The 13,006-nt window shown below is 36.5% G+C and overlaps 1 protein-coding gene across 9 annotated transcripts in view; it reads right to left on the bottom strand.

Moving 5' to 3' along the window:
* Window positions 1-13,006, bottom strand: part of FAM184A (family with sequence similarity 184 member A) — a 117,988-nt gene that overhangs the window by 13,306 nt on the left and 91,676 nt on the right. For 6 of the 9 annotated variants that reach the window (XM_003827590.7, XM_024929140.4, XM_034962775.3 and 3 more), the window contains exons 10-14: window positions 9,825-10,037; window positions 9,053-9,206; window positions 2,769-2,896; window positions 1,881-2,065; window positions 1,285-1,431 (exon numbers count right to left, since the gene is read on the bottom strand). In XM_003827590.7, the coding sequence (XP_003827638.2) occupies window positions 1,285-1,431; window positions 1,881-2,065; window positions 2,769-2,896; window positions 9,053-9,206; window positions 9,825-10,037 (827 nt within the window). The remainder of the gene's footprint in view (window positions 1-1,284; window positions 1,432-1,880; window positions 2,066-2,768; window positions 2,897-9,052; window positions 9,207-9,824; window positions 10,038-13,006) is intronic. The other 3 variants (XM_034962780.3, XM_034962776.3, XM_008952923.5) reach the window with 1 other exon arrangement.

A 13,006-nucleotide genomic window follows, 5' to 3' on the forward strand; every position in this document is an offset into this window, starting at 1 on the left:
GAAAGAGCACCTCATCTCACAGCATACTCAAGTAAATAACAACTGGGGACCTGTTTTCTGCTGTGGCTTAAGTGAATACGTGTGTGTGCATGTGTGCGTCTGTATGTGTGTGTTGTGGTGTTGCCTATGTATGTAACAATCTTTACCGAGAGATTGAATTGGTCACATAAATCAAATAAAAGAAGATAATTTTTAGATTTGAGGACAATACTTAAAACGGCAACAACACAGGAGGTTATTCTAGACTGTAGAGGACAACACAGGAAACCCAAGAAGGTCCACTAGGCTGATAAAAAGACAGTAGACGGAATAAGAAATAAGGGTTGCTGTTGGATGATGTAGAATAAGGCACATTGGAGCTGTTAAGTTTACATTTGACTTTGACATGAAGGATAATGGGATTAGTCACTAATTGTGACTTTACTGAAGTATGTGGATATATATATATTTGATTGGAAGAGGAGAGACTAAAGGTGAATAAACTACTAGCAGCAGCTTAGAGTAGATTAATTCTGAAATAACTTATGTTGGACCAGGGTTTAGGCCACAGAGATGGACTGAGTACAAACTGCATTAGCTACATCAGTTTACAAGCATCTAGGAAAGGAAGGGTTATTAAATGTTTCCAAAGAACATTAAATAAGAATTAGAAACTTTGGTTTTAACAATACTGTAGTTACTATGTATGAGCGGTAACTTTATTTGTAATGTTTTCCCCTTTATTGATTTTTAAAATCATAAGACAATTAGATGCTTCTTGTAGGAATTTAAACAATATGTAAGTGGAGTATATAAAATAAAAAGAAAGAATTGCTCTTTCTCATCTCCAGTACCTCCTAATCCATTCTCTTGAGGGAACCATTACCATTAACATTTGGTATTTGTTAAGATATTTTGATATTTTGGTAAAATATACATTATTAGTGTGTACATAGGATCATAGTATTCCTATTGTTCACTATATATTCTTTTTACTTAACATTATATATAGCCATATTTTCAGTTTTCACCATGGCATGATAGTTCATGATCCTAAGGAACATTCTTTAGATTACTGTTCTAGCAGAACTGGTGCAGTCTTAGTTGATAAAACATCATCATTCAACTGCCTCATCCTAATTAAAGAACATATAGCACTGCAATTACCATCTGTAACACAGCACTAAAATTTTCTTTTTAAAGTATCCTTTTTATTAGAGTCAAAATAACAGCTAATCTGAGGTTAAACACAGTGCTCCTAAATTTATTATCCACATATGAATTTTCTTATATAATATGACTTACGACACTTGTAAAGCGGCATTTATTTCCTTGAGTAGCTCGTTAGTCTTATTAAAATCTGCCCGCATGATATTTTTCTCTCTGAGGTGGTCTGCTGTCATGACATCCAACTCTTTTTCAAGTCTCTTGTTTAAATCTTGTTCATGCAACCTGTTTGATTTATTTTTAGTTAAGAAAATGTTATTCTGAAGTCAAGCTTTCAAAACTTTCTATTATTCTACCAGATTTGAAATGGTTTTTGGTATAATATATGGAAAATTTATGTAAACAGCCTAAATTAAGCTACTTACTTTCTGCTATAAGCTTCTGGCTTTGTTAAAGTTGTCTCCTTTAATGCTTTTTCAAATAACATTTTAAAAAGAATTCAGTTAATTATATACAATTTCCAAAGTGAATGAATACATGTTACATCATTCAAGATATAAACATTTCATCTGTGTTCTAGATTATAACATAGTCATCAAATAAAGTAAAAAGAGGTCTTCAATATTTTACTAGAGAGCCAGTCTAGTCACAAAAATAGCATAGATTACTAAATATCAGCACAACAGTTTTTCAGATGACACTGCATATTCCTTCTGTTGTACTTAATGGCATACCTTATCTGTTGGTTAGATTCACTTCGTATTCTGAGAATTTCTTTCCCCTTAAATTCCAGTTCTTTGGTTAGGGCACTTATATTCTCATGAAGGTGCTGAACCTCCCTATCCAATTCAGAGATGTGATGCTCTCTGTGTCTTAATTCCTCTTGTAGATCTGTAATTCTACATATGTGCTCCTTACTCTGTTAAAAAAAAAAGTCCTTTTTAGAAGTTTTCTACATATTTGATTTCTGTGTTTATCTGCGGGAAAGAAAATGACACACTGGAATGTCAAATGTAATCATTCTGACATTGCTTCTTCAAAAGCAAACTGCTGAAATGAGAAAACCTCAAGGCCTCTTCTCTTTCCACACATATAGTGTGTATATGGATATAGCTTCAATAATGTCAGATGACAAAGAACCCAAAAGGTCAAAGGACATCTCTCTCATTTTACAGATGAGGAAACCAATACCCAAAGATGATTTATAATCAGTGGATTAGTTGAGATTAGAACACAGTGCTCTTACATTCTCAGTAAGTTTTACACGATTTTGAAGAATAATTGTGGCACCACTGCCTATAATCTAAAGAGAAAGCGCATCTAAGGAGGCCCTCCTAAAACACACACATCACATGGCTTACAAAGCAGACTTAGTTTAGTGCTGCTCTAGCAGTTATCTGACAGTTAAGCTCCCTTCTGTGATTGTGCCACTCCACTCCAGCCTCAGTGACAAAGCGAGACCCTGTCTCAAATAAATAACTGAATCAAATAAAGCTCTTCAATATAAATAGAATGTGATAACTAGTGAAAATAAGTTATTACAAAATAATTTTCAGAAAATTATGAACATTCAATCTATTCAAATTTAAGAAATCATCAGAGTACAGAATACTCTTACTTACCTGTCTTCTGCTGATGTCTATGCTTCTCTCTAATTCCATTTTAGCAGCTGCCAATTCTTGATGATGATTATGCCGTAACAAATCAATTGCAGCTGCATGTTGGTGGTTGAGTTCTGAGCGCAAGGAAGCTGGAATTGCAAGGCAAAAATACATTTGGCACATTTAAAAAATATTATCAATACTTTAGATAAAAATTATAGAAGTAAAAAATATTATTTCAAAAATTAGAACACTTGTGTATGTCCATTAATAGATTATAAACTATGACAAATTTAAATATTACAGACTACAATATACTATCATGAATTTAAAGTTAATGTAGCTTTGATGAGGATATAAAATATTTCAAATGTTTAAGCGGATCAAGGTATTTTTATACATGCTTTCAGTATGCAGGTAAAGTGCTAATGGAGATGAAGTATTTTTAATTCGTCTCTTTCACTATTAGGATAATAAAATTTGGTCAAGCACGGGGGCTCATGCCTATAATCCCAGCACTTTGGGAGGCTGAGGTGGGTGGATCACCTGAGGTCAGGAGTTCGAGACCAGCCTGATCAACATGGTGAAACCCCGTCTCTACTAAAAATACAAAAAATTAGCCAGGCATGGTGGTAGGTTCCTGTAATCTTAGCTACTCAGAAGACTGACACAGGAGAATTGCGTGAACCTGGGAGGCAGAGGTTGCAATGAGCTGAGATCATGCCATTGCACTCCAGCCTGGGCAACAGAGTGAGACTCCATCTCAAAAAAAAAAATGAATGAAATTTTAGAGTTTAATGGTACCATAACAAATATTTAGGAGGCAACTTCTCACCCAAATAAGAATTCTTCAAAAATATCCCTAAAGGAGCCTGGCTGGTCAATGTTCTCAGTGATCTGAAGGTCATCACCTTCATTTGAGTTTGGGTTTATTTCATACCGTCCATAAACATTTATTGAATGTCAGGCACTATTCTAAGGGGAAATGAAATATGACAGTATCTCTATAACTGCACAGGGTTGAGGGGAAGGCATTATGCCAGAAAACTAAGTAGGATATCAGAGGTGACTATTAGGTATGATAAAAGCACAGTAGTGCAAGAACCCAAATTTTCTAGGACAGGGAAACTGGGGAAGGGAATTGTCACAGCAACTGTCTGAAAGACTGAGTAGGAGTTCTCCAAGTAGAGAAGGAAAAAGCATTCAGGAAGAAGGGGTACTATATGTAAAAGCAGAAAGAACCTGGTCTGTCTGGCAAACTATAGGAGGGTTGGCATGGCAGGAGGCCACAGTGCACATGGTCATACTGTAAAGAAAATGGAACCTAGTGGGAGAAAGTTTTAGTACAAAATGCTTTTTATTTTAACCTAAGGCTCATAGTTCTCAAACTGGGATATGTGTGGTGGCATGTGTGAAGAAACTTGATCATCTTCTGAAACACGAATTTTACTAGAAGATTTTTGGAAAATCCATTAATTATATATTATATAAACAAAGATTTAAGTGAGTAAAATACACATTTATCAATTTTAAAGTGAAAACATGAGACTTCAAAGACAAGCTGTGCTTGTAGCTAGCCAATTCAGGCTCCTCTTGAGACTGCCATGTAAAGCATAAGTTGTTTCCCCTGGTGTTAAGGCCTTTTTCAGTGGGAAACCTTGACACGCACTAAGGTAGGACATGAGGAATCAATGAAGGATTTGAAGTGGGTTGTCATATGGTGAGATTTGAGCATTACAAAGTTTACCCTGACTGGAGTCTACAGAATGTACTGCAGGAAAGGAGATCTGCAAGGTTATGGCAATAATCCAGGTGAGAAATGATACAACCAAAACCTAAGTATGGCAGAGGACTAAAGAAGAGGAAACAAATAGAAGAAATGTTTAAGAGGAGGGAGTAACAGATAGGACGTGGCAGTGAAAGAAAAAAAGTCAGCCGGGTACGGTGGCTCACACCTGTAATCCTAGCACTTTGGGAGGATGAGGCAGGTGGATCACCTGAGGTCAGGAGTTCAAGAGCAGCCTGATCAACATGGTGAAACCCCAGTTCTACTAAAAATACAAAAATTATCCAGGCGTGGTGGCGGGCTCCTGTAATCCCAGCTAGTTGGGAGACTGAGGCAGGAGAACTGCTTGAACCTGGGAGGCAGAGGTTGCAGTGAGCTGAGATGGCATCACTGTATTCCTGCACAGAGCGAGACTCCGTCTCAGAAAAAAAAAAAGAAAAAAGAAAAAAAGTCGATTGTGACTCCCATTTTCTTGGTTTTGGCAAGTGTGTAAACAGTGATACCATTAATTAGAGTAGGAGGTACAGGAATATAAACACATTTTGGACTATGGGAGACAGTGAGTTCATATTTTTAAATGTTTAGTATAAGTTAGAATATCTGTCTAACAATGCGTAAGAAATAGAAACCTAAGGTACAAGAAGAGAGGTGTAGTCTAGAAATGATTATGTGGAATCACCAGCACATAGATGGTGGTTGCAACCATGGATGTGGATGCAATAAACCAAGAAAAGGCTGAAAACTAAAAAAGAGACCAGAAGGCTGGGGGCTTACTGTGGTTTAATATGATTTCTCCCCTCTGAAACACATGTTGAAATTTGATTGTCATTGTGGCACTGTTGGGAGGTGGGGCCTTCAGGAGGTGATTAGGTCATTAGGAGGGATTAATGGCTTTCTTGCAGGAATGGTTAGCAAGCATAGGAAATCCACCCCTTTTTTTCTAGTGCTCAGGCCCTCTCCCTGCTTCCACTTTTCCACCAAGCTAGGAAGCAGCACAGGGCCCTCACCAGATGTGGCCAGCCACCTGATCATAGACTTCTCAGCCTCCAGAATCATGAGCCAAGTAAACCTCTTTCCTTTATAAATTAGCCAGTCTGTGGTATTCTGCTATAGCAACAGAAAACAAACCAAGATAGAGCTGAATCCTGGGAAATACTAATTATTTGATGGATGCATGTGGAAACGGGACAGTATATGAGATGAAGGAGTAGAGGTCGGAAAAGTAGGAATATAGTAAGTATAGTATATTATTATGAAAACCAAGGAAAAAATACTCAAGAAGGTTTTGGTCAAAGGGCTCAAATGTTGAAGATAGGGCAAATAAGATGAAAGCTAGTAAGTGGGAATACTTTGGATTTGGAAGTTCAAAGCTCAGTGGTGATCTCAGGGAGAGTAGTTTCAATGAAATGATGGGGACAAAATGTAGAATTGAAGGATCCCAACAAAGGACTAGTATCTACAATATATAAACAACTCTTAAAATGCAACAGTAAAATATAAACCATCCAATTAGAAAAGAAGATATACAAATGGCAAATAAGCACATGAAAAATGTTCAATATCATGAGCCACTAGGAAAATGCAAATTAAAACCAGAATGAGTTATCACACATTCCTATCAGAAAGGATGAAATATAATGACAACATCAAATGTTGGTGAGGATGTGAGCAAAATTTATATGATGCTAGTAGGGATGGAAAATGGTACAATCACTCTAGAAAATGTTTGGCAGTTTGTTACAAAACTACATATGCAGCTGCCATATGACCCAGCAACCGCACTCCTGGGCACTTATCCCAGAGAAATGAAACTTATGTTTATATGAAATTTGTACGTGAATGTTTATAGCAGCTTTATTTGTAACAGCTAAGAACTAAAAGCTCAGGTGATCTTTAACGGGCAAAGGACAACAAACTACGGTGGATCAAAACCATTGAATACTACTTGGCAATAAAAAGAAACAAACTGTTGATACACACAATAACCTAGATGACTTCAGATAATTATGCCGAGTGAAAAAAGGCCAACCTCTACATGTTAAATATTGTTGGGTGTGGTGGTTCACACCTGTAATCCCAGCACTTTGGGAGGCCGAGACCCGTAGATCACTTGAGGCCTGGAGTTTGAGACCAGCTTGGGCAACATGGTGAAACCCTGCCTACAAAAATTACAAAAATTAGCTGGGTGTGGCAGCACACACTTATAGTCCCAGCTACTTAGGAGGCTGAGGCAGGAGGATTGCTTGAACCCGGGAGGCAGAGGTTGCAGTGAGCTGATAGCACACCACTGCATTCTTAACCTGGGCAACAGAGTGAGACCCTATCCCTTCTCCCCAAAAAGGTTAAATATTGTATGATTTCATTTATAAAATTAGAGCATTCTTAACCTGACAAAATTATAGAAATGAACAGGGTAATGGTTGCCAGGTGTTATAGGAGGGGAGGACTGGGAATATAGGTGTGGCAATAAATGAACAACATGAGTCATCTTCATGGTAATGGGAATGTTCTGAATCTTGACAGAATCTTCATCATTGTACTGGTTGTGATACTGTACCATAGTTCTGCAAGATGTTACCATTGGAGGAACTAGTTAAAGAGATCTCTGTAGTATTTCTTAAAACTGCATGTGAATCTACAATTATTTCAAAATAAAAGTTTTTTTAAAGACCCAAAACTCTTTTTGTCAACAAAGACATATTTTATTTATTTATTTATTTTTTGAGACGGAGTTTTGCTCTTGTTGCCCAGGCTGGAATGCAATGGTGTGATCTTGGCTCACTGCAACCTCGACCTTCCAGATTCAAGCGATTCTCCCGCCTCAGCCTCCCAAGTAGCTAGGATTACAGGCATGCGCCACCACGCCTGGCTAATTCTGTATTTTTAGTAGAGATGCAGTTTCACCATGTTGGTCAGGCTGATCTCAAAATCCCGCCCTCAGGTGATCCACCTGCCTCAGCCTCCCAAAGTACTGGGATTACAGGTGTGAGCCACCACACCCGGCCAACAAAGACATATTTAAATCATGTTTAGTGGAGCATGTTTCAATGGACTAAACAACAATAGTTCCAACACTGGGACTGTTTTTGCCTGCCCTCACAAAGCTGTGGAATGTGTATTCCCTTTTGGCCACATTTCTATAAAGGCGACCTCTACATTTGACTACAATTCTTGTGCAAAGACAGGGCAGTAGTTCATTTTTTAATTCTCCTTGCTCAGCAATCTCTAGCACATAAAAAGGTTTTTCACAAATCTTTGACAAATGTCTAAATTTAATCTGATTTTCATGCTAGCAGTCATAGTGGGTTTTTTTTTTTTTTAAATGTGAAAGATTTTATTTCTTTTTTTTTTTTTTGAGCTTTTTTTTTTTTTTTAATTATACTTTAAGTTTTAGGGTACATGTGCACATTGTGCAGGTTAGTTACATATGTATACATGTGCCATGCTGGTGCGCTGCACCCACTAACTCGTCATCTAGCATTAGGTATATCTCCCAATGCTATCCCTCCCCCCTCCCCCCTCCCCACCGCAGTCCCCCGAGTGTGATATTCCCCTTCCTGTGTCCATGTGATCTCATTGTTCAATTCCCACCTATGAGTGAGAATATGTGGTGTTTGGTTTTTGTTCTTGCGATACTTTACTGAGAATGATGGTTTCCAATTTCATCCATGTCCCTACAAAGGATATGAACTCATCATTTTTTATGGCTGCATAGTAGTTTTAAAGAAGGAAGAGGAGAGCTTTAACGACTTGGTCTGGGACTCCCAGCAACATTATCGATGAGAAACAGGGTCAGACGGCTTTCCCTTTGAGGCCCAAAACATTGATAACACTTCAGTCTTCTTTGCTCCAAATTCCTACTTGGAAAGAGTGTGCCACTGAAGTATGACAACATGTTAAAAATATTAGCATAATTTGGAATAAAGCCAAACAGAAGGAAAATGAGATGGTAAGAATAAAAAGTTATTGAATGACATAAAAAACAAAACCCAAAACAAATCTTTAAATACATATCCAGTTTTTCTTCAAAACTCAACCTACCTCCTTATAAAAAGTAATGATGTGAACACCTCATAGGTAGAAATCTCAAAGAAATATATACCTCAACAGAAGAGTCAGACCTAATACTGACTTTTCCCATTAAAACAAAATCTTGAAGTGTAAAAAACCATATGACCATGCAGTCTAAGGACATGTGGCTCCATGTCCTTTCTACTGAGCAGTGATTGATTTCTGGGACACCTCAATGTCCTGAGTCCACTTAGTCCAAAAAGGACAGATTAGAGTACCAGTGGTGTTGCTTGCATAGCTGGAGTACAGAGAGAGCTGAGGGGAATTCACTTTACTGTTTGTGTCCTGCCTATTCATCTGGTAACTTCAAATAAAATATGCAGTACACTTAGATATTCATTTTGACGTTTCAAAATTTTAAAATAAAACTTGGCGATTTTATGTTGAATTTTAAAAATGTTAAAAATGTACATATGAATATGACAAGATTGTAATCTTTTCAAAATACCAAGCATAGCCTTTCCTTCATCTTCTAATTCAAACCGAAGAGTCTGAAGTTCCTGTTCCATTTCTATCCGGAAGCCCTCCATTGACTCTCTGTGTGCATCTTTTAGTGATTGAAGCTCTGCAGAATGCTTCTGTTGTAAATGATTTTCAAGAGCCTAGAACAAGACAAATTCAAATTATTATGCTAGAATATAGGAAGGAAAATGCAAACAAAATAGAAAACAGTTACTAAAACTCAGTTATTATTTAAGAAATACAAAATGTTTTAGGTTCATTTTCAAGAAAACTAGACATAAGATAATCAACATTAGAAAAAATAATTAGGGTCATTTCAGTAGAATAAAGAAATCATCATGAAACCAATTTGATTCAATGTATTTTGTCTATATATTGAACAGGCTGGGCACAGTGGCTCACCCTTGTAATCCCAGCAGTTTGGGAGGACAAGGTGGAAGGATTGCTTGAGCCCCAGAATTCAAGACCAGCCTGGGCAACATAGCCAGACCCTGTTTCTACAAAAAAAAAAAATTAAAAAATTAGCCAGGCATGGTGGCGTGTGCCTATAGTCCCAGCTATTCAGGAGGCTGAGGTGGAAAAATCACGAGTCTAGGAAGTCGAGACTGCAGTGAGCCATGATTGTGCTGCTGCACCTCAGCCTGGGTGACAGAGTGAGACCCTGTCTCAAAAAATAGAAAAAAAAATTTTTTTAATTTGAAGACTAATTATTATTGGGCAGTTGGGTTACATTTGAACGTATGTCACATAAAACTTACTCTTTGCTCCTTTTCCTTTTCCTCTTCCATAGTTTGAAATGCAAGGACATGTGCTTCTTTTAATGATTTGTGTCTTTGCTGATGTTGCTCCTCTAATTCTTCAAGCTCTTGCGTAAGCCGCTGTCGTTCTTGCGTAAACTGGGCTTGCAGTTGTTGCAAAGAAGTCTGAGACTGGGAAAGCTGTATCTCCAGATTCTGTTTCAGCAAGGAAATCTATGCCCCAGAATGGTACACAATGAAGAATAAATACAAGGCATAGTTCACAAACTACCCAGCAAAGGGGGGAAAGCATTTCAAAGATATTAATGATAGTAAAATAACTGCCTTAATGTTTCCATTTAAAATGTTCTAAAATATATCATAAAAATAACCATTTAATATCGCCATTTAAAATTCCACTTTCTGTAATTATTCTGAAAATAGTTTAGTTATATTGTTTATAGACTGTCTAAAGAACACTGCAGCCCACATTTAGAATACAATGAATATCTGTCTTAAGTTTCAATAAAAATTCATAATATGAAATAAAAACAGAAGACAACTAACATATTCATTAGGTTATAGTCACTTTGAGGAAAGAGTATGTTAAACCACTTATTTGTAAAGTAGTAAAGTGAAATAGGAGTGTGAGCTCTGAGTTAAAATCCTAGCTCTGTCACTTGTTAGTATCAACACCTCACCAGGCTATGTTACTACATATAGCTCACTTTGAACAGACTCTGGCATGTACTAAGCATTCAACAAATATTAGCTAAGATTATTTGAGAATTAAAAACCTACTGTTTAAAAGATATATCAGTTTATAATTTAGAATCATCATGTAAATTTTTTTTATTTAACTCAAAGTTATTGAAAACCTTTAAGTTTTTAAAATGTCTCAAACGTCCCACAATCTTTTATTCAGCCATTATAATAATGTCAGGTGCTTTTCTTTCACTATGGAAAACTGATTTGTCACTCCTTTTGAAAACAGACATCAGCCTCAGTATGTCTGTATCACTTCTAGATGTCTTAATATACTTAAAATTAAGTATTTTGGTAAGAATAAAAACATAAAACAGGTATATGTATGTATTATATACGTTCATATATGCATTTGATAAAACCATTTAATTGACCTATTTCTATTCTCATACACAGGATATTGTAACTTGAAACTACGTAACTGTATTCTAAAAGAAGTCTAAATCTAAGAGGAACTTAGGAGAACCAGATACAAAGTTGTAAAATGTGTTCCATAAGCAACTTAAAACACTCTATGCTTTTATATACTGGTAAAACAGTTTCTGCGGCCAAAAAAGCCAATGAAAAGAGGAAACTTTAAAGTGAGTTTTTGTAAATGGGAAAATACTCTCTTTTAATTGATGGAAGGCAGACATAAGTTGCCTCACATGCGTCACAAAGAAAGGTACCTGGGAAAGAAAGAGAAAGGGTGGGGAATCACTAGACATGCAAAAGAAGAACGGAGGAAAGAATCATTAATTGGAAAAAGAAAAGGTCCAAAGCAAGCCACCATATCCCTTTAAAAAGCAGCAGGAACAGTCACAGACTGTAGTGAGCTTAGGGTGATGATTAGCCTTCCAGAAGGGTTCTGGACAAAGTTATCAATCAGAGTTAGTTATAAAGATTAGCATATGGCTTTATGGAAATAGTCAAGCACTGGTGAGAAATCGTATGAACAATCTAGGTGTAATCTGTTTTAATGTATTTCCGAATAAGTGACTCCACCTGTTGAAACTTTATGAATTCTGCTTATTAATTTCTACAAAAACCTAAGGTTTCAGAGGTTATTTTAAAGTTTTGGAGCCAAGGTGGAACTGCAACCCTCTGATACCAAATATCACAACTCCTTATACCTCTAAATGGCAGCAGCACCCACGACTTACAGACTGAAATAAATCCTGCAAATGTGAGAATGTGATATGCGCATAAGAATCTCACAGCCACAGCTAAGGCCATACTTGTGGAATATGATAAATTATACTAAATGACTTCTCACCATTTTATGCAATGAAAATCAGGATAAAATAAATATTGAAGACAGCCTAGAAAGAAAAAATAAACCACAAAAGGGTAACAAGAACAAAAATAGACATTTGTGAACACTGATTTGTAACCGGTAGAGCCATTCTCTTCCCAGCAAGTTGGTTCTTGAAATAGAGAAAGCACCTACCCCCTCTCTTTGGAAGTTCAACCCTAGTCCCAGCCTAAGCATGGGGACCCAGGGGACTGCCTTTTTTGTTTCTGAGGATAACTTGTTGAAATGTATACGGGAAAGTTGGAAAGGGTGTGTCACATGCAGAATAACAATATTCTCAAAGCTATTACTTGGCACCTGACCAAGTGGGGATTAAAGTCTACCCAGCATTCTGCTCACCAAGCTGTCTGCCCTGGTACAGATCTGTGTCCATCCAAAAAGAATGGACATGTTTTTCTGCTTTGCACAAAGGTGCCATATAGGCTAGCAGTGGCCCTGGATCCCATCCTCAAATTTAGTGTGTACTTCAATTAGTAGGAAACCAATCAGCTCACAGTGGTGTTTCTTATTTTCTGCAATACCTACTTCAAAATTTGCTGAATCGACAGACCTCTCATACGTTAATTTGACTCACGTTTGAACTATTAACAGATGAAACTTATGAAGAAATGCAATATTTAAAGTGAATGACTGGAAGTACCACAGTGTATAATAGTTACCTATTTAAAATCTACAGAGTTTTAAATTTCTCCAGCTAAAATAAAATACACTTAAATATTTTACATTGTAATATACTTTACCTTGAAAGAACTCCAAAATAGTACTTTCCATCTTAGGATATGTGATTAATCTTTGTATCTACACTCAAGAAAATAATATAAACTATGTGCAGAAAGATATGATCATGCAATTTAGTGTTCAAACATACTTAGATATTTTGTATTCTTAACTTTGAAAGCACATCAAAATAATATTAAGGCCATCGAAAATCTTTGAATTCATGCTCAAGACAGTAATGTGAATTATATGCAGAAAGCCTTAATCATGCAATGCAATATCAAAATTTATTTTGTTCTTTTTAAAAACAAGTTAGCAGAATTGCAATAAATAGCTTTTATTCAGCATGAAAAGTACATGGCACTTTAAAAGACAACGAGCAAAGTAATGTAAAGTGAATTAATTTTTATAGCTATAATTTAAACAG

The sequence above is a fragment of the Pan paniscus genome, chromosome 5, assembly GCF_029289425.2.
Source record: "Pan paniscus chromosome 5, NHGRI_mPanPan1-v2.0_pri, whole genome shotgun sequence".
NCBI classification, from domain to species: domain Eukaryota; kingdom Metazoa; phylum Chordata; class Mammalia; order Primates; family Hominidae; genus Pan; species Pan paniscus.